Genomic DNA, 21,833 nt, shown 5'->3' on the forward strand with positions numbered 1-21,833 from the left:
CGTTCTGCCTATAGACTGGAAGAACTGCGGCTCTCCCTCATATTATTTGAAAGGCACGAATACTTGATAACTTTGAATATCGAATAAATACGAATAAAAAAGCATGCGCTATTCGAATCGTATTAAAAAATTTCAGTATTCGCACACCCTTCATTTTTCACAAGCGTGACGCCCGTGTACAAAGTGTAGCATTAAGAGTTGCTCTGATTTTGGCCTCTGAAGCCGAAGTGAAGTGTCCTCTTTCGTATATAGTAACGGCAACAGATTACCCGGCTGCCTTTAGTGATCCCACGAAATCGATTCCAATTGAGTAGTGCCAAATACCTTGCTCTAGCCTTACAAAAAGATTTCTGAGATGGTCTAAGGAGCGGAATCCACAAAGCCCTTCGTTCGTAATAACTGTTTGGCAATAAACGGGCGCTCAAGCTAACTTGTTCGCTTTCACCTTTCGCTGGGAGCCGCTTCTATGGAGGCGTTGTAGGCTACGTACTACTTGGTGAACATGTGACGGTCATTAGGTTGGGTCACGTTTGGAGTAATGCCATGGCGGTAATGTATATATAAACGTGCGCATTAACCGAGTTATTCTGGCCAACGCCCTGCCCTCGCTTGGCACCGCTGAAAATGATCAACTTAATGCTGACTGTTACTTAGTCATAGCTGTTCATGGTGTGAATACTTCAGTGGCCTTCAGCTACACTCATGTAAGTTTATGCTCCTAGAGTACTGTCTAGTATTTGCCCTACGAGAAGTTCACTGTCACTGTGCACATGGTTAAGCACGGAAAAATTTGCACGTTATTGCACTGTTCAAACATCTTGTGCAGCTCCTCTTACGTGTTCCCGTTATACCGACTGTCTTTCTACTGGATGGCCTTGTCTGGTGAACTAATGACGATTATTATGGGCACAGTCTTCAGCCTAGTCACAGGTAAGTGCTCTTTTTAGTTTTCAGCTTGTTAGCCTCGTAGATTATGCAGAAAGACCTGATTGATTGCTTAGTTATTTAAAAATGTGGTTATCTTATTGTTTCAATGAATACTTCTGTCTTCGTACGGGCTTTTTGTACGTTGGCTGTAACGTATAGCAAGCGTGTTTTACCGTAGGATCTCTACAGCTGACAGTAGTGCAGAAATGCAGTGCTGTCGCCTGTTGATGAGGGGTTGCCTCTTCTGCGAGAAATACTAGAAGAGCAGCAAAGCACCATTGGTGACGAATTTGGTGACGATTTACCCTTTGAAGCGCAGTGTACTTCAACTACCATTCTAATTATCGCAGGTGGGGCTAAGATGACGAAAAGCAACTTACATCTGACCGGTGCCCCGTTTTTGAGCCTATTGAGACGCTTCAAGGGTTCTCGACGTGTCGTTCAAGTAAGATGAGTTTCCTACCGAATTGTTCGTATCGGGCGGATCAAGGCAATGAAAGCCGAAAGAAAAAGAATAGGAGGCTGCGCATGGATTCACTAGGGCAGCAAGCGGTTGGCTGAAGAACCTTAAATACTGACATACACCGACACGCATAACTTAAAACGGAAGTTCACAATGTGTACAGGTTTTTCTTAAACCTAAGCTGCAGTCGTGAATTTCGGGATCAAGATGAAAATATTGCATTTAGCTGTGCAAGAAACCTGCCTATGATGCGTCAGGTTGGAGCCATTGACGCATTTCTACGCTTCTTGTACTTGCCACAACTCTGCATTTCGAGGTAATGTCAGTTGATGGGGTAGTTTGTAGTTTCATTTTGTGTAGACGAAGAGTTTTAGGTGAGGGTGCGAACTTCTAACTAAATATGCATATGTGTGTATGGCAAGAGCGGGTGAGCAACATAATTATTTGATCGGGCATTACTCCGGCATCCATCCGACAAGGTCTCGATTATGTGAACCAGTCAGCCATTGTCCTTAGAAAAACAAATGCCCTTGTTAAAATTTTTGCTCGCTTCCCTATTTCTGCCCACGATCGATCACTTGCAGTGTTCAATTTTCAGTGGTCCCTTCGTACCGTTTGCTCGCATCGGCATTAGTGCCCGAAATCCTTTCTCACAATCATAAATAAAAGAAGCGGCTACGCAGTGAATATCTACAGTAACATTCATGTTGTTATAAAGTGGCCATAAGCTGAAGCTCTGAGGGAGCTTCTTTTGATATGATGCAACACCCACCACTCACATGTCATAGTTTGCCATAGTAACCTTTGACTTTATCTACCAAAAAAGAAGAAGCGTATGGCCCCTATGATCTTTGCCTTTAATCTTGTGTCTCATAGGCGATCCTGTATGTCGAATTATACATTTCCATTAAACCCATTAGACAGTGCACGATTATGTGCGGAACTATGGGTTCTTTAAATTGGATTGTAGAACTTCCTTGAATGTCAAACTTCCATTTAATTGACTCGGACTGCTCCGCTCACGGATCAGTTCTTCAGCTGCGAAGCTTGCGAACCACTGCAGCTAAGGAAGATGTCAGTCTCCGGCTGTGCGACGACTGCAAGGAAGTGCGCAACAAGGAGACGGAGCTTTGTCACTTTCGCATGCCATGCAATGGACTCCATCATCGGTGTGACGGCTTGTAGGAGTGTTTTCCCGTTTTAATTTGCGCGAAGGACTTTTGACAAGTTTCCTTTTCTCAAGAGCACAAGAAATATTGACTGCAAAACGCCATTTGACATGAAGAGTATAATGTACAGCGATTTGAATGAAACAGTTTACCCGCTTGGCACCATAAGATAATGAGCGGTGTCTTACGATAATTTCTGGGAACGTCTTGCGGCGTGCACATCGACAACATATTAATACAATCCAGGAATAAAAAGTAGCACTCAGAGCACCTCGCTGGTATACTTCAGTCACTGAGTAAGGCAGAGCTCAAGATTAATAGCAAGAAAAGTGAAATTTTCAAGAAAAAAGCTGTGTTCCTTGGAAGAGTGTTTCACGGCCAAACCAAGACAACCAAGCAGGGGTCAGTAGAACGAAGTTGCAAAATGCAGAGACCATATGACCTACACTCTTTGTGGGTATTTATCGGCTTAGCTGCGTCTTTTCTGTCATTTATAAGAGAATATGCCACAAAGTGCCTCATAGAAATGACCACAAAGAATGTGCCGTTCCGTGGACACCAGCCTTGTGAGCACCATTTCATTAGATTCGATTCTGACGCTTCCAGACTTTAGGCTGCCTTTCGAGCGAAACACAGACGCCACCTATTACTGCACGGGTGCAGCGCTGTACCAAACGAATACAGGCAATACAGGGCCTTCGTATGCGGCCATGCCAGTGACGTGACTCTCGTGACTGCTGACGGATCAAGGTCAGCGAGCATGAAACAAGCACACTTATCAAGTGGTGATGTCACTCGCTCCATGCTCGCCAGGAGGGGAGTAACGGTAAGGGCATAGAGAAATAAATTCAACAAAAGGGTACACTCAGCGAAAGCTGGCAACAGGAAACACGTCACGCTAGTATTGACGCCGTCCGATAGCTGCCGCGAACATCGAAAAAAAAAAAGTGAAATGAAGTTAATATACATCCTTTTGATGTTTTTAAATTCTTTGCCGCGAAAAGTAAAACGTTTTGCGTACAAATGAACTTATACTTCGCGACAAATTTTTCTTGCGTTACCTAGCGACAGGCCAATGACGCGCCAGATGCATGCGTCATGCGCGAGACACGCCACCGAAGTGAGCGAGGACGGCTGCGCGTGTGAACGCTCGCCTGTCCGGCGACCAGTCTGTCTCCTTTTTTTTTAAATGTAGCCTGATTTCTTGGGCACCCGGTGTATCCTTGCGTTCATTCTAAACTGCGACATAGCACCACTGCACCAGTGGACTACGGCAAGGTATGGTCATAATCATCATCATCAGCCTCTTTTATGTCCACTGCAGGACGAAGGCCTCTCCCTGCGATCTCCAATTACCCCTGTCTTGCGCTAGCGTATTCCAACTTGCGCCTGCAAACTTCCTAACTTCATCATCCCATCTGGTTTTCTGCCGACCTCGACTGCGCTTCCCTTCTCTTGGTATTCATTCTGTAACCCTAATGGTCCACCGGTTATCCATCCTACGCATTACATGGCCTGCCGAGCTCCATTTCTTCCGCTTAATGTCAACTAGAATATCGGCTATCCCAGTTTGTTCTCTGATCCACACCGCTCTCTTCCTGTCTCTTAACGTTAGTCTTAAGATTTTTCGTTCCATCGCTTTTTGTGCGGTCCTTAACTTGTCCTCAAGCTTCTTTGTTAAAGGGACTGACAACTGATGTTTATGGACGCAGTTTTTTAGGGCGCAACGAAAAGCTCACCCTCGGTAGTGTTTACACCTGCAGCGGTTACATCCAAAAGTGCGTGGATATTTTCTAAGCAGAATTTTTCGATCTGAGCAGCCTTACAAAAATAAGAGTTCCTCCTCTAGCAACGCTGAGAAGTGATAGCGATGCCGATAGCCCGCCTCGCAAATTGTGAAAGCCGCCCATCGTCCTGCTTTCACCGGAGGAGATGCAACTGTGGTTAACCACCTATATTGTCACCTTTACAGTCACTTTTAAAGGTAAATAGACTGGTACAATAAGTTTGCGTTGCTGTACAGACCTTTCTTACAGTTGCACCGCGTCCTTTTCCCAAGTACACGCCTACGCCATGGCTGGCTGGGCCCCGTCGTCGTTATTCAGTCGATAGACGAGCCAAGCCAAGTCATCGAAAACTGAGGCGAAGGCAGCGCCACTTTTCTACTCACTACAAACGAAGGCGTATCTGCACATTGTAAGTTAGAAAAAACTTATAATAGAAGGAACGTTACTGCATTTCAATATCAATAAAAAGACCAGGAACAGCATACCCTGGTAGAAGGTCACGTGGTAGACCTCTTAAATTTGTTCATGTTTTTGCCGCACGGGGCGCCAAAGGTCATTTTTCACGACTTTTAGTGAAGAATGAAAAATATAAATCCACGTTTAATGAGAAAAACGGGGTCCGTTCTAGCCAATACGATGGACGATCTTTCCATCCGCGGGGTTATCTCAATTCATGTTCTGAGCGGTTGTCTGTCCCTTTAACCTCCAAGTTTCTGGCCCATTGTTAGCACCACTAGAATGCAATGATTGCACACTTTTCTTTCCAACTACAGTGGTAAGCTCCCACTTAGGATTTGGCAATGCCTGTCGTATGCACTCCAACCCAATTTTATTCTTCTGTAAATTTCTTTCTCGTGATCGGGGTCCCCTGTGAGTAATTGACCTAGATAAACGTACTCCTTTACAGACTGTAGAGGCTGACTGGCGATCCTGAATTCTTGTTCCCTTGCCAGGCTATTGAACATTATCTTTGTCTTCTGCATATTAATCTTCAACCCCACTCTTACACTTTCTCGGTTAAGGTCCTCAATCATTTGCGGTAATTCGTCTCCATTGTTGCTGAATAGGGCAATGCCATCAGCAAATCGGAGGTTGCTGAGATATTCACCGTTGATCCTCACTCTTAAACTTTCCCAGCCTAAGAGCTTGAATACTTCTTCTAAGCATGCAGTGAATAGCATTGGAGAGATTGTGTCTCCTTGCCTGACCCCTTTCTTGATAGGTAACTTTCTACTTTTCTTATGGCGAACCAAGGTAGCTGTGGAATCCTTGTAGATGTTTGCTAAGATATTCACGTATGCCTCCTGTACTCCTTCATTACGCAATGCCTCTATGACTGCCGGTATCGCTACTGAATCAAATGCCTTTTCATAATCTATGAAAGCCATATAAAGAGGTTGATTGTACTCCGCAAATTTCTCGATTACCTGATTGATGACATGGATATGATCCATCGTAGAATATCCCTTCCTGAAGTCAGCCTGTTGGTTGGCTGAAGTCAAGTGTTGCCCTAATTTCATTGAAAATTATCTTGGTGAATATTTTATACAATACTGAAAGCAAGCTAATGGGTCAATAATTGTTCAATTCTTTAACGTCTCCCTTCTTATGGATTAGTATAATGTTGGCGTTCTTCCAGCTCTCTGGTACCCTTGAAGTTGTGAGGCATTGCGTATAAAGGGCCGCAAGCTTTTCAATTATGATATCACCTCCATCCTTGATTAGATCGACTGTTATTCCATCTTCTCCAACAGCTTTTCCCCTGGACATGTCTTTCACGGCCCTTCTAACTTCATCGCTGGTTATAGAATGAGCCTCTGTATCCGGTTCATCTCTATTTCGAATGAAAGTAGTTTGGCTGTTTTGGGCACTGTACAGGTCAGTATAGAATTCTTCCGCTGCTTTTACTATGTCATCGAAATTGCTGATGATATTGCCATGCTTATCTTTCAGTGCACACATCTTGCCTTGTCGTATGCCAAGCTTTCTTCTTACTGATTTAATGCTGCGTCCATATTTTACGGCTTCCTCAATCTTCGCCATGTTATAATTTGGAATATCCCTTACTTTCTTCTTGTTAATCACTTTTGACAGTTCAGTGAATTCTATCTGATTTCTTGAGTTTGACATTTTCATGTTTTGTCGTTTCTTTATTAGGTACTTTGTTTCCTCGGAGAGCTTACCTACCGGTTGCCTTGGTGCCTTACCTCCCACTTCAATTGCTGCTTCTGAGATCAACCTAGTTACGGTTTCATTCATTACCTCTATGTTGTCTTTATCTTCCTGTTCTATAGCTACATATTTGTTTGCGAGCACCAGCCTGAATTGGTCTGCTTTTATCCCTACTGCTTCTAGGTTGGCCTGTTTCCTCTTGACTTATTTTACTCTTTCTCTTTTCAAATTGAGAGAAATCCTAGACCTCACTAACCTATGGTCACTGCACTTTACCTTACCTTACCTAACACTTCTACATCCTGCACTATGCTTCAATCGGCAGAGAGTATGTGATCTATTTCATTCCTTGTTTCTCCATCAGGGCTTTTCCAGGTCCACTTCCTGTTGCTGCGCTTCCTGAAGAAGGTATTCATTATTCGGAGCCTATTCTTTCAGCGAATTCTACTGACATCTCTCCTCTTGCATTCCTAGAATTGATGCCGTAGTTGCCAATTGCTTGCTCACCAACCTGCTTTTTCCCCACTTATGCATTGAAGTCGCCCATGACTACAGTATACTGAGTTTGCACCTTTCTCATTGTTAATTCAACATCTTCATAAAAGCGTTCTATTTCTTCATCATCGTGACTAGAGGTTGGGGCGTAGGCTTGTACTACCTTCATTTTGTACCTCCTATTCAGCTTTATTACGACGACTGCTACCCTCTCATTCATGCTGTAAAATTCATCAATGTTGCCCGCTATGTTGTTATAAACTCGAAATCCTACCCCGTATTCTCTCTTACCTGGAAGACCTCTGTAGCAGTGGACGTGGCCGTTAGTCAGCACTGTGTAAGCCTCACCAGTTCTTCTAACCTCACTAAGGCCAATAATATCCAAGGCAATGCATGACAATTCTTCAAATAGTCCTGCTAAGCTAGCCTCACTCGATAGGGTGCGCGTGTTGAGCGTTGCCAGGTTCAGTTTCCATTGGCGGCCTGTCCGGACCCAGAGATTCTTAGCACCCTCTGCCGCGTAGCAGGTCTGACCGCCGCCTTGGTCAGGTGCTCCGCAGCCACTGGGGACTGAGGGCCATGGGTGAAGATTCGGAGTCATGAGGGAGGTAGTGGCCGAATACTGCACCAGGGAGGCCAATTCCTTTTCTGTTGAGGGAGTGACTTTGATGAAGCTTAGTGGGCCTTATTAGTTTGGTTGTACCTCAACTAGTATAGCCCCACTAGCTCTCGGCAATTATTTTTTTTCTTGCCGGTTTCAGGCACCACTCCATGCCTGAAAATGTAACGGACTGGAGTAGGATTCGAACTTACGACCTTCAGATTTGAAGCCGGGTATTCTACCTCTACTCCATACCACCACTATGGTGGTGGTGGTATGGAGTAGGTACGGTATGGCATGATGGTATGGATGGTATGGTATGGAAGGTATGTTATGGCATGATAAACTTTATTTAGGTCCTGAAGATCACCCTTTAGGATGACGCAGGCAGCTCCCATGTTGGGACATTGTTTATTGTGAGGCGAGTAAATTAAACAAGAAAAAAAGCCTCGGCCCGAACCATATAAATATAGCAGGCAAATGCGAAGTAAGGTTTAACCTTACCGCCGTGTCGTGGGCCTTCTGTGCGGCCTGTACTTGATCTAAAAGAACTCCACTGTGAAGCACTTGCCGCCACCAGTGTCTTTCCTTGTCGCAGTCTGTGAAAGCCACAGGACATTGCCACAGCGTATGATCGAGAGTAATGATGCCATTACGCTTCTCGCAATTGATTGGTACCTCTCTTTCTGGACATAGCTTGTTAATAATGTTTGGACTCGGAGAAGTTCTTGTCTGTAACAATCTGAGAGTCAGTGCTTGAGCTCTATTGAGCTTAGCGTGTGGCACTGGAAATTCCCATCTGTTCATGTAGTAATGCTTCGTGACTTCATTATATCTAAGTAATCCGTCCCTGTTCTCCTTCTGCATAATATTGGGGTCCTGGTCGCGTACTGCACGGATAGTAAGTCATCGTGCAGCTGCGTTAGCCATCTCGTTTAAATTCCTCCGAGATGGATCCAGAGACCCCATGTGTGCAGGAAACCAGCGGATTTCGATTTCTTGGCTGTCCATCTCACCGATCAGCTGGACAGCCCTTTTGGTTACAAAGGCTTTGGTAAAGTGTCTAATGGCCATCTTAGAGTCACTGTAAATTCGCGTCCACTTATTATTCCTTAAAGCCAATGCTATCGCTAGTTGTTCCGCGACTGTCGCTTCTTTAGTCATGATTGTAATAGCATCCCGACTGAGTTCATCTGCATCTACTACTACTGCCGTAAAGGCTTTCTTTCCTCTGACCCATGCAGAATCTACAAAAGCTGCATGTTCTCTGTCCTGTTCTATCTACTGCAAGAGAGCTTTGGCCCTTGCCTTTCTTCTTTCCAGGTTGTGCACCGGGTGCATATTTATGGGATTTTCAAAGGGGTCATCTTGATTATGTCTCTTATGCTATCTTTTAGGTCTACTGTGTCTTCCGAATTTTTGGATTCGGTTGGGTACCACCTTACCTCTTCGAGTATTGGTCTACCTGACCTTCTTTCGGAAAGGCTCTCTCTGTGGGCAGTTTGCTGAGCTTCAATTATTTAGGCTATTGTGTTGTGGAGGCCTAGTTTCATTAATTTATCATCCGATGTGCTAACCGGCAATCCCAGTGTTGTTTCGACAAGCCTTTTAATTAACCTGTTCAACTTCTTTAGCTCTGTCTGTGTCCATCTAAGCATCCCTGCTAGATATGAGAAGTGACTCAAGGCGAAAGCGTGGACCAGTCTCATGGCACTCTCCTCTCCCAACCCTCTGTGTCTCTTAAGGATTCTCCTTAGCAGTCTTAGTACCTCCCCAGTCTGCTTGTGATGTGTTGTATTGTTTTTCCGTTTGCCCCGTTTGCCTGCAGGAACAACCCTAAGACTTTAATGAATTCAAATTGCCTAATAGTTTTGCCTGCATTTGTGGTTAGTACTAACCTGGGTTCTTCCTCGGGAACATATCCCCTCGGTTTTCTACCCCTTCTCCTGTTACTGAGTACTAGGAGTTCAGACTTCTCAGCAGAGCATTTCAGTCCCATGTCTTCTAAAATGGACTCCACTTCATAAACGCTCTCCTGAAGTCTGCTTTCCGCCTGTCCCATACTTCCTTCAGCGTTCCATATTGTCACATCGTCTGCATACATGGTAAAGTTGATGCCCTCCATCCCTTTGCCACTTTTGACATCGCCAGGTTGAAAAGCATAGGTGACAAGACCGACCCTTGTGGCGTCCCTCTCTCACCGAGATCCATCTTCTTTGATTTAATGTCCCCGAATCAAAGGTGGGCTGAGCGATGGCCAAGAAAGGCTTTAACCACTTCATATTATTTTCTTCACAATCCCAGTTCAGAAATGACCTCAAGTATTGCTCTGTGCTTCATTTTCTCAAAAGCTTTTCGACATCCATCCCCAAGAGAGCTCTAGTGTTCTTTGGACTGGTTAAGAGCAATTTATGTTTGATTGACAACATGGCATCTTGTGTGGACAAGCCTGGTCTGAAACCAATCAGATTATATGGTAGGATGTCATTGTCCTCCACATATTTCGTTAACCTGTTCAATATGACATGCTCAATTGTCTTCCCTAGACATGATGTTAACGAAATTGGCCTGAGGTAATCCAAGTTGAGTTGTTTGCCCGGCTTTGGTATTAAGATAGTACAGGTCGTCGTCCATTCTCCTGGATATACCCCATTCTTCCATAATTCATTAATGTATGTGGTCAGATATTTTATGGAGTCGTCGTGCAAATTCTTAAGCAATCTGTTAGAGATGCCATCCGGGCCCGATGCTGACCTACTATTTAAATCATACAATGCCGTGCGTACCTCACTTTCCTTGAATTCCTGATCCATAAAGTTGCATTCTGCCCCTAAGTAATCGGGGTAACTTACTTCCTGATCCGCTGTCCTGAGAGGCAAGTATTTAGCTGCCAATCGCTGCATTATGCTGTCTGCGCTTGCAGTCTGACTTTCCTGGTGTACCAGCTTCGCCACTGCCGTACGTCTATTCGATTTAGTGCCTTTTTCATTGAGCAGATGCCTGAGCGGATTCCAATTGCCTCCACGTTTTATCCTTCCATCTATAGCATTACACACCTCATTCCACTGTTGTTTCTGCAAATATCGCGCGGGCTCCTCGATATCCCTAATACGTCTATTCGATTTGGTGCCTTTTTCATTGAGCAGATGCCTGAGCGGATTCCAATTGTCTCCACGTTTTATCCTTCCATCTATAGCATTACACACCTCATTCCACTGTTGTTTCTGCAAATATCGGGCGGGCTCCTCGATATCCCCATTGAGCTGAGCAATTCGCTTCCTAAGTCTTCTGTTCAAGCGGTGTGATTTCCATCTTTGTAAAATCGGTTGCTTAGCTTCGATCAAATGCGCCAATCTACTGTCCATTTGTGCTCCCAACATGGGAGCACATTTGCCTGACCTCTTCCTCAGTTTCTATAGCCTTAGTTGCTGCATTCAAGTCGTCCCTCAGCTGAGCTACCCACTCTGGTGGTGTCATTTGCCCCTTTTCTTCTGTTTCCGCTCTGTCGTTTCTGATTTTTTTCTAAATTGATCCCAGTCTATATAAGTGAAATGCTTTACCTCCACCCCCATCGTTTTCACCATTATGTGTAGTATGTAATGGTCGCTCCCCAAATCCGCGCCAGAGCTGATCCAGTCTGCCCTGGGTAAGTTAGAAGTGAAGGTTAAGTCAGGGGTAGTGTCCCTACACGTGGAAGTGCCACATCTAGTAGGCAAGGCTGGGTCTGTGATGAGAGAGAGGCCTAAATCTGTGGCAAGATGCCAGATTCCTTCCCCTTTCTTTGTATTCCAGCGGTAACCCCAAGATTGGTGCGGGGCGTTGAAGTCCCCGCCTATCATGAGGGGCGCATTTTTGGCTACCTCCATGGCCTTATCAAAAATTGCTTTGAAGCTCTGTCTCATCTCGCTGGGACTGCTATATACAGTATCTTGAGGCAAAACAAGCTTTGCGCTTTATCTCTGTGCCTTTTCAAGACCGTTTCTATCAATATATATTCAAATTTGTTCGCCCCTAATTTTGAATTATGCTCGATGTCGGGAATTTTCTTGTCAATTAGGGTGGTAATTCCCCTGCCCGGGTCTTTGCCTTTGCAGATCGAGTTAAAGCCGAACAGCCCGATCTCCTCCGCTAGAGTTTCATGCAGCATTATTAATTTTGGCCTATTATCAACCGTTTTATCTGTACTAATGACGCTCTTTTTTGTGAAATCCTCTGCAATTCCACTGCCACACATTAAGTCTCTTTCTGCTATCCATTATTATTGCCGTTACCCCCTGACTTGCTACCCCCTGTCACTGTTCTCTTGACTGTGCTACCCACCGCTCCTGGAAGTGTTCTAACGCTTTCGGCTTCCGAGGGCATATATTCCTCATCCACTCCTTGGGCCTCTAATTCTTTCAGCCTTTTCTCGGCTGTGAACTTCCACTTCCATACTTTGTCCACTTTAAGGTTAACGCTGTCTACCGTGTCCTTTAGGTCCTTAATCGCATTCTTAATCTCTTCCAGAACCGCGCACATCGATTCCACCTCTGGGACTACAGCTCTCTTTTTTTGGCGCTGGTGTGCCTTCTTCCTCCTGGCTCTTACTTCTACTCACCGGCTTAGCTACTGCTACATTGCCGCTTTCTGCCCTTAACCCTTTGTTCATTTCCTGAATCTGCTTCTTAAGTTCTTCATTTGCTTTCTTTGGTGATATAACCTCTCTGATGAGCTGTTCTACTCTGGTATCATTGCTTTGTATCTGCGAGGCAATTGCCCCGTTACCTGTGGCTTTCACAGTACCTTTGACTTTATCTGCCCAGGTAGCTCCTGGCTCCTTTTTCTTGTTGATCTTCACCTCCTGCTCCTCGAAGCGCACCTGCGCCTCCCGAGACTTCGAACGGTTTCTTCCCCTCGATGTTGAACGCTGCCTTGATCTTGAACTACTTCTTGAGCGTGAGCGCTGTCTTGATCTTGAACTGCTCCTTGAGCGTGAGCGCCTCCCGGCGCCCGGAGGGGTCTCCTTTGTCGGTTGAGCCGATTCCATCTCGGTGTCCTCTTTGAAGCGTTCTCTTCTCCTTACTCTCACTAAATACGGTATTTGATACTGCTGCTTGCAAGTCTTGTCACCTGTGGGGTGATCTTCGCCGCAGAACTTTTCAGGTTGAGGCCTCCTCGAGGCCTAACAATGATTTTCCTGTGCTCCTCTGGCAGTTGCGGCATCCTTGACGCCTTCACAATCCGGCGCTTGAGCTTGTCGGCCCCATCGGCACCTTTGATGACGATCTCCTTTCCTTGCAACTCTTGGGTCAAATGGGTGGCTGCACCAGCTCCCCAGCTCTTTCCCGCAGATCACGATCTTCGGTTGGTGACCACCTGCCAACCCATTCCTTCCTCGCCGTCTTCTGTCTCCGAGGAGACGTCGTCGTCCATACGTGTATCAGCCATGCCGACTTGGCGGGCTCGCAATACCTACGTGGCGTTAGGCGTAGCCGAGCTCCCACGTTCGATGCACACAAGAAGGTGATAAAAGTCCGAAAAAAGCTGGCCCACCTTGTCCAAAGGTATCCACCGATTCGCGTTAACTTCACGTATCCAATGATTTGCTTGAAACCGATGGTCCTACCAAAATTGCCTGCAGAATCATTCAAAAACGACACGGAGCCGATGCGGGGCACATCCGCTCTCCTCTTCTTCTTCTGCCTATCCTACGGCAAGGTGAGAAATTTTGTTTCACAGTCTCCGATGCAATTTGGCTTACGGCACGGGACCGAGACTTATGACGAAGTTAGCGAAAAACAGCTGGGCCGTCCTGGCGCTGTTAATTTGAGTTAATGAATCATGCTGGGACATGTTTCCAACGCTTCCTAGGGCATTATTGTAACTTATTTCGGTACTTTTGATGCACACTGGCCGCACAGGGCGCTGTGACGTAGTTAGCGAGAACAACTCGGCGTGGTGCGTAGTGTAGTGCATCTTACTAGGAGAAGTTGTGCCGCTTTCTCTGACAGCAGACATTACTGAAAAGTAATTTCGCAACTTTTTGGGGTACTTTTGAGGTACGCTGGCTACACAGGGCGCTGTGCCGCAGTTAGCGAGAAGTGGCCGGTCACGCAAGCCACATCCTGCCCGAACTTTGCACGTATAAGGAGTATTATCGAGCGTCAGATGTAATTTCTAGTTCGCGTTGCGTGGGAATTGGTGAATAATTTTAAAGCGAATTTGTTAACCTCTAGTTGGTCGAGATTTGTGGTGGCGTGCCCACCTGAAGAACGGCAGCTAGAAAAAGGGGTTTGTGTTTGCTTTGCTTTCTTTTGCTGCTGTTTAGCACCCAGCGAATGTCACTGCGTACATTCGACACGTTGCTGGAACTGCTGCGTACCAGCATCACTAGGCAAATCACCAATTCATTAAAAGCTTGTAGTCTGCCATGGTGGCGCGGACTTTGCATTCGGCGCGACGTAGAAGGAAGCCGGATGAAGATACATGATAACATCACTTTCGGCGCGGCGTTGATTGGTTCAGCACTTTTGCGACCATGGTCGCGCGACTGAAAAATTGAGCAGTCCGCGACTGGCCCAAAATAGTCGCTTTCGAGAAAAGCGACTATTTGCCATCATTTGCGACTGATCGTTTGGGGTCATTTCACGCGAAACGTCCCAGCCCAAAAACCGACCATCGTTGATTTTCTTGAAAAAAATTGGGCTAGATGGCTATTGGGTGAATAAGGTCTCACCAAAATATTTTGGTCGAAAAAAATTTTTTTCGATGACATGAGCGCTATTTGAAGTTTCCGCAAAGAAGCAATAGTTGGTTGGAGGTAAATTTTTTTATTCAAATCTGAAACTAGGTGTAATAACAAAGTTTATTTTAGAGCATTCTAGGGGCATCCTTCTTTCATTTAATGTGATAACTGAATGAATTTTAGAATTATCGCGTTTATTTGGCTCAGTAAAAAAGCAAGGAATATTGCGTTTTCATAATTTTTTTTACATAAACTCCGCAAAATTTTCAACTACTATATTTTTTCTTCCTTTTCGCATGTTGCTATAGTTAAAAATAATTTATAGCATGTTGCTATATGCTAAAAATAATTTGAAATTCTTAAGGCATACATTTTTTTATAAAACACCTCAAAAGTTGGCAAAAAGAGGATTTTTTGCGAGATTCATGCCACATTTAAGCCTTAAGGGCCTCCTGCTAAAAATATGTTAGATGGCTCAATATGAGCAGCGGCCTCTTAGCTTGTGATTTAGAAATTTTTATTCGCGTAAATTTTGTTTGAAGCGAGAAAAAAAATTTTGAAGTCAACAACCAATATCACCAGTAGTCACAGCGTACGTGCCGCCGTTCCCCTCGTCGTCTGCTCGTTGTCCGCTGCGCGTCGCCATCTGCCGCCCAGCAGAAGGCGGCTAGTATATGGGTTGATCATTTTTAAGATTTATTGAATTTTTAAAAATCGCCTGTAGCAGATATAATTCTAGTCCTTGAGCGGGATTGTTCAGAGGCGGGCAGTACTTGCACGAGAAATCGAAACACATATTGAACTAATTAACAAACAACTGCTAATTAACTGTCTAATTAATTACTTTACGGCGCATATTGCAATTTACGAATTGTATCCGCCGAGTTTGAAAGACTGCATCCACTTGAAATTAATTTCCACGCTGACACCAATGTTGAGGTATTATTTCCTAAAATGTGGGACGAAATAGGTGGGCGGTTACTTTTGTGCTTCAATGCATAGATAAGCATTTTGTTATATAAATCACAGTTTCGTCCAAAAATCGAACCATCGATTGCCATAGCAAATTAGTCGACAGCTATATGACGTAAGGATAGTTGTTTTATCGTTCGTATAAACTTGTAAACATAGGCACACCAAGTAAATTTACAAGCATGGTGTCTCGCATGCACAAGCAAACATGAACACATCTCACTCGATGACCGCTAAAAACTCGCTGTCAAAACACTGGGGTAAGGAAGCGCGGCAGCAGCAGTGAGCGAATTTAGCTTCGTGCTGGCACTCCCATCAACATGAACTATGCTGCGAAAACACAGTGCAGGGCGGACTCTGTTCCCGACGCAGATCGCTTTCCAGATACAAGCCGGCCGGAGTAGAACGCCCCCCCCCCCCTCCCCTTCCTACTCCCTACGTTCCCCCCCTCCCTACTCGCTGAGTAAGGAGGGCAGGACCCTTCTACTCCGGGTGGCACGAAGGTCAATTCGCTCGCTGCTGCAGCCGCACTGCCTCACCCCAGCGTTTTGATAGCGAGTTTCCGCGGTTATTGAGTGAGATGTGTTCATGTTTGCTTGTGCACGTGTGACACCATGCTTGTTGATTTGCTTAGTATGCTTATGCGTACAAGTTTATACGGCCGATAAAACTACTATCCTTACGTCCTATCGTCATCGTCATCATCACCCTATATTTATGTCCACTGCAGCACGATGAGTCTCCCTGCGATCTCCAATTACCCCTGTCTTGCGCTAGCTGATTTCAGCTTGCGCCTGCAAGTTTCCTAATTTCCTATAGCTGTCGACTAATTTGCTATGGCAATCGATAGTTCGATTTTTGGTCGAAACTGTGATTTATTTAACAAAATGCTTATCTATGCATTGAAGCACAAAAGTAACCGCCCACCTATTTCGTCCCACACTTTAGGAAATAATACCTCAACATTGGTGTCATCGTGGAAATTAATTTTAAGTGGATGCGTCTTTCAAGCTCGGCGGCTACAATTCGTAAATTGCAATATGCGCCGTAAAGTAATTAATTAGAAAGTTAATTAGCAGTTGTTTGTTAATTAGTTGAATATGTGTTTCGATTTCTCGTGCAAGTACTGCCCGCCTCTGAACAATCCCGCTCAAGGACTAGAATTATATCTGCTACAGGCGATTTTTAAAAATTCAATAAATCTTAAAAATGATCACCCCATATACTAGCCGCCGTCTGCTGGGCGGCAGACGGCGACGCGCAGCGGGAAACGAGCAGACGACGAGGGGAGTGGTGGCACGTACGCAATGCCTACTGGTGATATTGGTTGTTGACTTCAAAAATTTTTTTCTCGCTTCAAACAAAATTTATTCGAATAAAAATTTCTAAATCACAAGCTAAGAGGCCGGTGCTCATATTGAGCCATCTAACATATTGTTACGTAAAACGACACTAGGCGGGACTATTAACACTGTATTTACACTACACAGACACAGTAGCCAAGATGGTGGACAGCCACCAGCACCAGACAGAACCGTCTTCTTTGTCGTCTGCCCCTGGCACAATGTGTCTCTCGTAGCCATATTTTTAGCAGGGGGGCCTTAAGGCTTAAATGCGGCATGAATCTCGCAAAAAATCCACTTTCTGCCAACTTTTGAGGTGTTTTTATAAAAAATTATATGCCTTAAGAATTTCAAATTATTTTTAGCATACACTATAGCAACATGCGAAAAGAAAGAAAAATATAGTAGTTGAAAATTTTGCGCTGTTTATGCAAAAAAATTCTGACAACGCAACACTTCTTGCTTTTTTACTGAGCCAAGTAAACGCGATAAATTCTAAAATGCATTAAGTTATCACATTATATAAAAGAAGGATGCCCCTAGAATGCTCAAAATAAACTTTGTTATTACACCTAGTTTCAGCCTTGAATAAAACAAGTTTACCTCCAACGAACTATTGCTTCGTTGCGGAAACTTCAAATAGCCCTCACGTGATCGAAAAATTTTTTCGATGAAAATACTTTGGTGCAACCTTATTCACACAATACTCATCCAGCCCATTTTTTTTCAAGAAGATCAACGATGGTCAGTTTTTGGGCTGGGACGTTTCGCGTGGAATGACCCTTTGTGACGAACTTGGTCGCATGGCCGCTGTCAGTCACTGGTCTAAATGAGCCTTAAGGGCGCATTCACACTTGCGAGTAGACGACGTCCTGCGACCGATTGCGACTGACGACCAGAAAGCTACCCAAGACGAACGATGTGTACACTGACAAATGCGACCGACGAGTCGCTAAACCGAAATGTATCGCGATATGCCGTTCACGTCTGCTTGCAATGTCATCGCCGCGTAAAATAAGTGTCATCGTATACGGGCGTCCTGTTCCTTCGCATCTGATTGGTTCAGCTGTTCTGTGACTGCGGTGGCGCGACGGAAAAATCGAGCAGCGAACGACTGGAACGAAACGGTCGTCTTTCGAGAAAAGCGATCATTTGCGACTACTTGCGACTGGTAACTTTGCGACTAACTTGGTCGCGCGACCTCGCCTAGTCGCAAGTGTGAATAGGCCCTAAGACGTATAGGAGTCTCTCGCCGGCTGCTGGGAGAACTACGGCTCGTGGCGTTGGGTATGTGCCCAGCTCTGGCGCGCACTCTCGGAACGCCCCAGCGGTCAGAGATCGCCTGGCTTCGCGGGAAGATCCTGTGTCGGTTTTCTCGATGTCGTTCTTGAGGGCCGCGGCAGAGTCCGAGAACACACGTCCCCACAGGCGTAAGCACTCTCGTCTCTCATGAGCCCTTGCTAAGGGCGTGATAGTTGAGCTCTGTGGAACTTCAGTTTCGAATCTTTCTGCGAAGTTGTCTGCAACATTTTACACTCTAAAAATTATCAGTTTCAACAGTTCGCATCTCTGGAAACTGTTAATAGCTCCTCATATGACCGACTTCTAGTGTTCAATTGCGGTCATTTGCATGGGTCTTTTGATTATAAAGTGAATTTGTCTAATTTCCATCAATATTTGTCCAAAAACTACCTCGAGTCGCATTATAATGTACGCGTCTGCGATAAAAGCAATCCCGAGAAAATTACCTAAGTATCACATTATTTCTACTCTTAAAAGAATTTCGAAAACATTTCGGTAGACGACCTGTAAAAGCAGCCGTTTAGGAACAATCACAGTGGTACTTAACCCCAACATACCTGAAACGCATGTTTGCTTCTCCTGCGAAGTGTGGTGTTCTCGTTGGAGTTTTGGAACATTTTTCATTTTAAAGTATTCGATGCTTGCTCATTAAACTCAGTCCTTCCTTTTTAGGTTTGACGGCAGCTTTATATATATATACAGAAAACGATACACAGTAGAACTATAAAATTAACGGGGCTGATGGCACCCCCTACTACCCTGATATAAAAGGGATGATCTCAATATTTCATTTTATAACCAGACGGCGGCTGCTCTGAGTTGGGCCAATCAAATGGTAGTGCAGGTTATATAGGATGCCTTTCATTAGGTAGAGCGCAGTGAGGGCGGTAAGAGCGTGAGCTTGGCCATCAGCTTGTTCTTCGTCGAAGTCATATTTCTCAAATCAGTAGTCTCCAAACTATGACGCTGTAGAATTTCGCAATAAAGTTGCAAGATAGTATTCTCGCGATTGATTCTATATGAGGAATATTGCTGCTGCATGCATCGTCTGTGATATCACGTGGGTTCGCTCAATAAAGGCTTTGTAGTTTTTAATTATTTTTGGCGGGAGAAATAGGCTGTGTGCTTCACTTGCAAGCGTCCTCTTTCGACCAACTAGAGTTAATCTCTCGCGAGAAGTGCTTATCTCTTATAACATAGCCATGAATAAGCGATGAATAGTCATTGCATCATCATCATCTGATCATCATTAGAATCGTCAGCATCAGCTTAGTTTAGTCGCCACAAAAGAAGACCTTGTACCAGAAATCTTCGATTAGCCCTGCATTGAATCGAATGCGAACTGCTGTGGTGCTCCATCCCATGCAGATGTTTCCACGAGCTTTTATACGACATAGTTTTGCTAACGCGTCAGCATTGTTAGGATATTTCATGCACTTTCCGGGGGCTGTCTATGTTTGTGTATGTCAGTCTGTATGTAAACGTCTTCCCGCCTACTTGGGTGACTGGGTATTCCATGGTCGAATGGGTAGCACATCGGGCTGCCGTGCTTTGCGAACAGGGTTCCAAACCAAGCGTCGCACCAACTCGGCTGGCTGAGTATGTCTCAATGTGTTAGATACCTCTGTTCACTTCAACTATTTGACGCTGTTGAATAAACGTACTTGACGCCAACTTGGGTAACTAGGTATGTGCAGCTCCACAAAGTCTAAAAGTTTTTCTGGAATGTATCCAATGCTGAATGGAATTAAAACCCATGTCACAAGAGATCCTTAAGAACGGCAGCCGGAAGCTTTAGCAGGCTGCGCCACAGATGCACTCGGTATGTGCCGGTTTTCAGTGAACGTCTTCCAGGCCAACGCTTTAGCGAGTCGCGCCCTGAATCCACTGTGTATTTGCCGCTCTTCGGTGAACATTTGGGCAACTGAGTCTGTGCCACAGGGTGTGCGGCAAGCAAGGGAACTATTGAGAGCGTTCGCCGGCACCGGTCCGCCACGCTTCTCGTCTCGACGGCAACGCAGGCACTTCTCGGCAGCGCCAATAGATGGCGCCGCGTGTCCGCAACGAATAGGGTGCCTCGATAGCAGGCGCGCCGCTTGGTATCGATGCGCCCTGAGAACGAAGCGCGAGAGAGGAGCGCGGCTGTCGCATGACGCGTTTGTACGCGTTCACACGTACCGGCGGGTCGGTCATTTCGGAGGCCACGCGCAGGCTTCGAGGCGGCAAAGCTAGATGGCGCCGAGTGCGCTTACGGAAGCGCGAAAGAGGACTCCCACTTCAGTACACGCTTCACAGATAACTCTTTTCGACGGTGGCAATACATTGTGTGGCTATATCGATTCAATGCTAAACGCTTTACCGCCAACAGTCAACGTTAGATGGGTTCTGCCCATTTTTTTCTGAATGAATGATGATCATTATGGCGAACAACCCTAACATCAACACTGAATTTTTTTCCCTCAATCATTCCTAACTTGAGTCTGGTCGCTTCGGCACGTACTATGTTAGTTACTCGCTCTACACATTTAATTAATTATGGGGTTTTACGTGCCAAAACCACGATATGATTATGAGGCACGCCGTAGTGGGGGACTCCGGAAATTTGGACCACCTGGGGTTCTTTAACGTGCACCTAAATCTAAGTACACGGGCGTTTTCGCATTTCGCCCCCATCGAAATGCGGCCGCCGTGCCCGGGATTCGATCCCGCGACCTCGTGCTCAGCAGCCCAACACCATAGCCACTGAGCAACCACGACGGGTCGCTCTACACATTTCATGGTCTTCTCAACTGTGCGTTTTCCTCCTAACCTCCACAAGGATATCAGCAAACCGGCGTTTAGAGTCTTATTGTCACTGCCTTCTTCTTGTGTGTGATTGTTATCCTTATACTCTACAACGCTATTATGCCCTTGACAGAAATTCTGGTCATTGTACACATTGTTAACTCGGTTTGTAAGAAATTTTAACGGCACTTTCTTGTTTTGTTTTCATCTTTTTTTTTTTCTATTTGCAGCTTCACGAAGCAAGGACACAGGATGGGAAAAAAGCCTCAGCCGGCATTCGCGATGACGAAGAATGCACGGCTCTCACCAGTTTGTTTTCGATGAACGGAGCAAATGAAATGCCCAAGACCGACGCCGCTGAGCGTTCTGAACGCATAGCACAAGTCGTCTGAGTCAGGCACAGTTACATCATTTCAATATAGATAACTGTAATTTAGTGCAAGACGCTGTCTGTGGATGTGGAGACCGTCGCAATAAAATTGCAATAAAACACCATAAATGACGTTGAACATTCGCAAATAAATAAGTTTTCATATGGAATTTTCGTTCTAATGAGCTCTTCCTTTGCCTTTAACCAGATATAGATAAAGCGCAAAAATGTACTCAATAAGTAACGCCATATCTACACGGAGGACATTTCAAGAAGAAGCAAACAACATTTTACTTATTGTTCATCCATTCTATAAAATGACGCAGAAGGAGCGAGGACGCACAGCATAACAAGTAACTTGTGCTTACGTAAACACCCGCAAAGACCCGGTACACATACACACAAGCACATTATATCGAGCCTTTTGCTAAGCGGTGTTGCTGACTGCTCGCGACTACGACGGACGCCTTGAACGCCTCGCAGTTTCAGACGTGGCATGCACATACGTACGTAGCGCCATTCGAATCCATTCTATCCACAAGCAGCGTTTACTTCACGACCGTGCAGCCCCGGATGCGCGAAGTCGTGATTTCTATTTCTTAATGCGACAGCATTGTAAAATGCCCCAAGAAGCGGAAAATGCGGTGTCCGGCCGGCGTTAACATCTGATGGTACCAAAACCCACATTACGAATTGATGACGCACGTTTCAATGTCAAGTAAGA

General features: G+C 45.2%; 1 protein-coding gene across 1 annotated transcript; it reads left to right on the forward strand.

The window, feature by feature from the left end:
- The first annotated feature begins 830 nt into the window (after positions 1-830).
- Positions 831-21,244, forward strand: LOC119453633 (uncharacterized). Its single transcript, XM_037715687.1, has 3 exons — positions 831-930; positions 1,278-1,372; positions 20,970-21,244. The coding sequence occupies exons 1-3, from the start codon at positions 870-872 to the stop codon at positions 21,129-21,131; spliced, it is 318 nt and encodes a 105-aa protein (XP_037571615.1). The 5' UTR covers positions 831-869; the 3' UTR covers positions 21,132-21,244.
- Positions 21,245-21,833: the final 589 nt, after the last annotated feature.

The sequence above is a fragment of the Dermacentor silvarum genome, chromosome 5 (assembly GCF_013339745.2).
Source record: "Dermacentor silvarum isolate Dsil-2018 chromosome 5, BIME_Dsil_1.4, whole genome shotgun sequence".
Lineage (NCBI taxonomy): Eukaryota > Metazoa > Arthropoda > Arachnida > Ixodida > Ixodidae > Dermacentor > Dermacentor silvarum.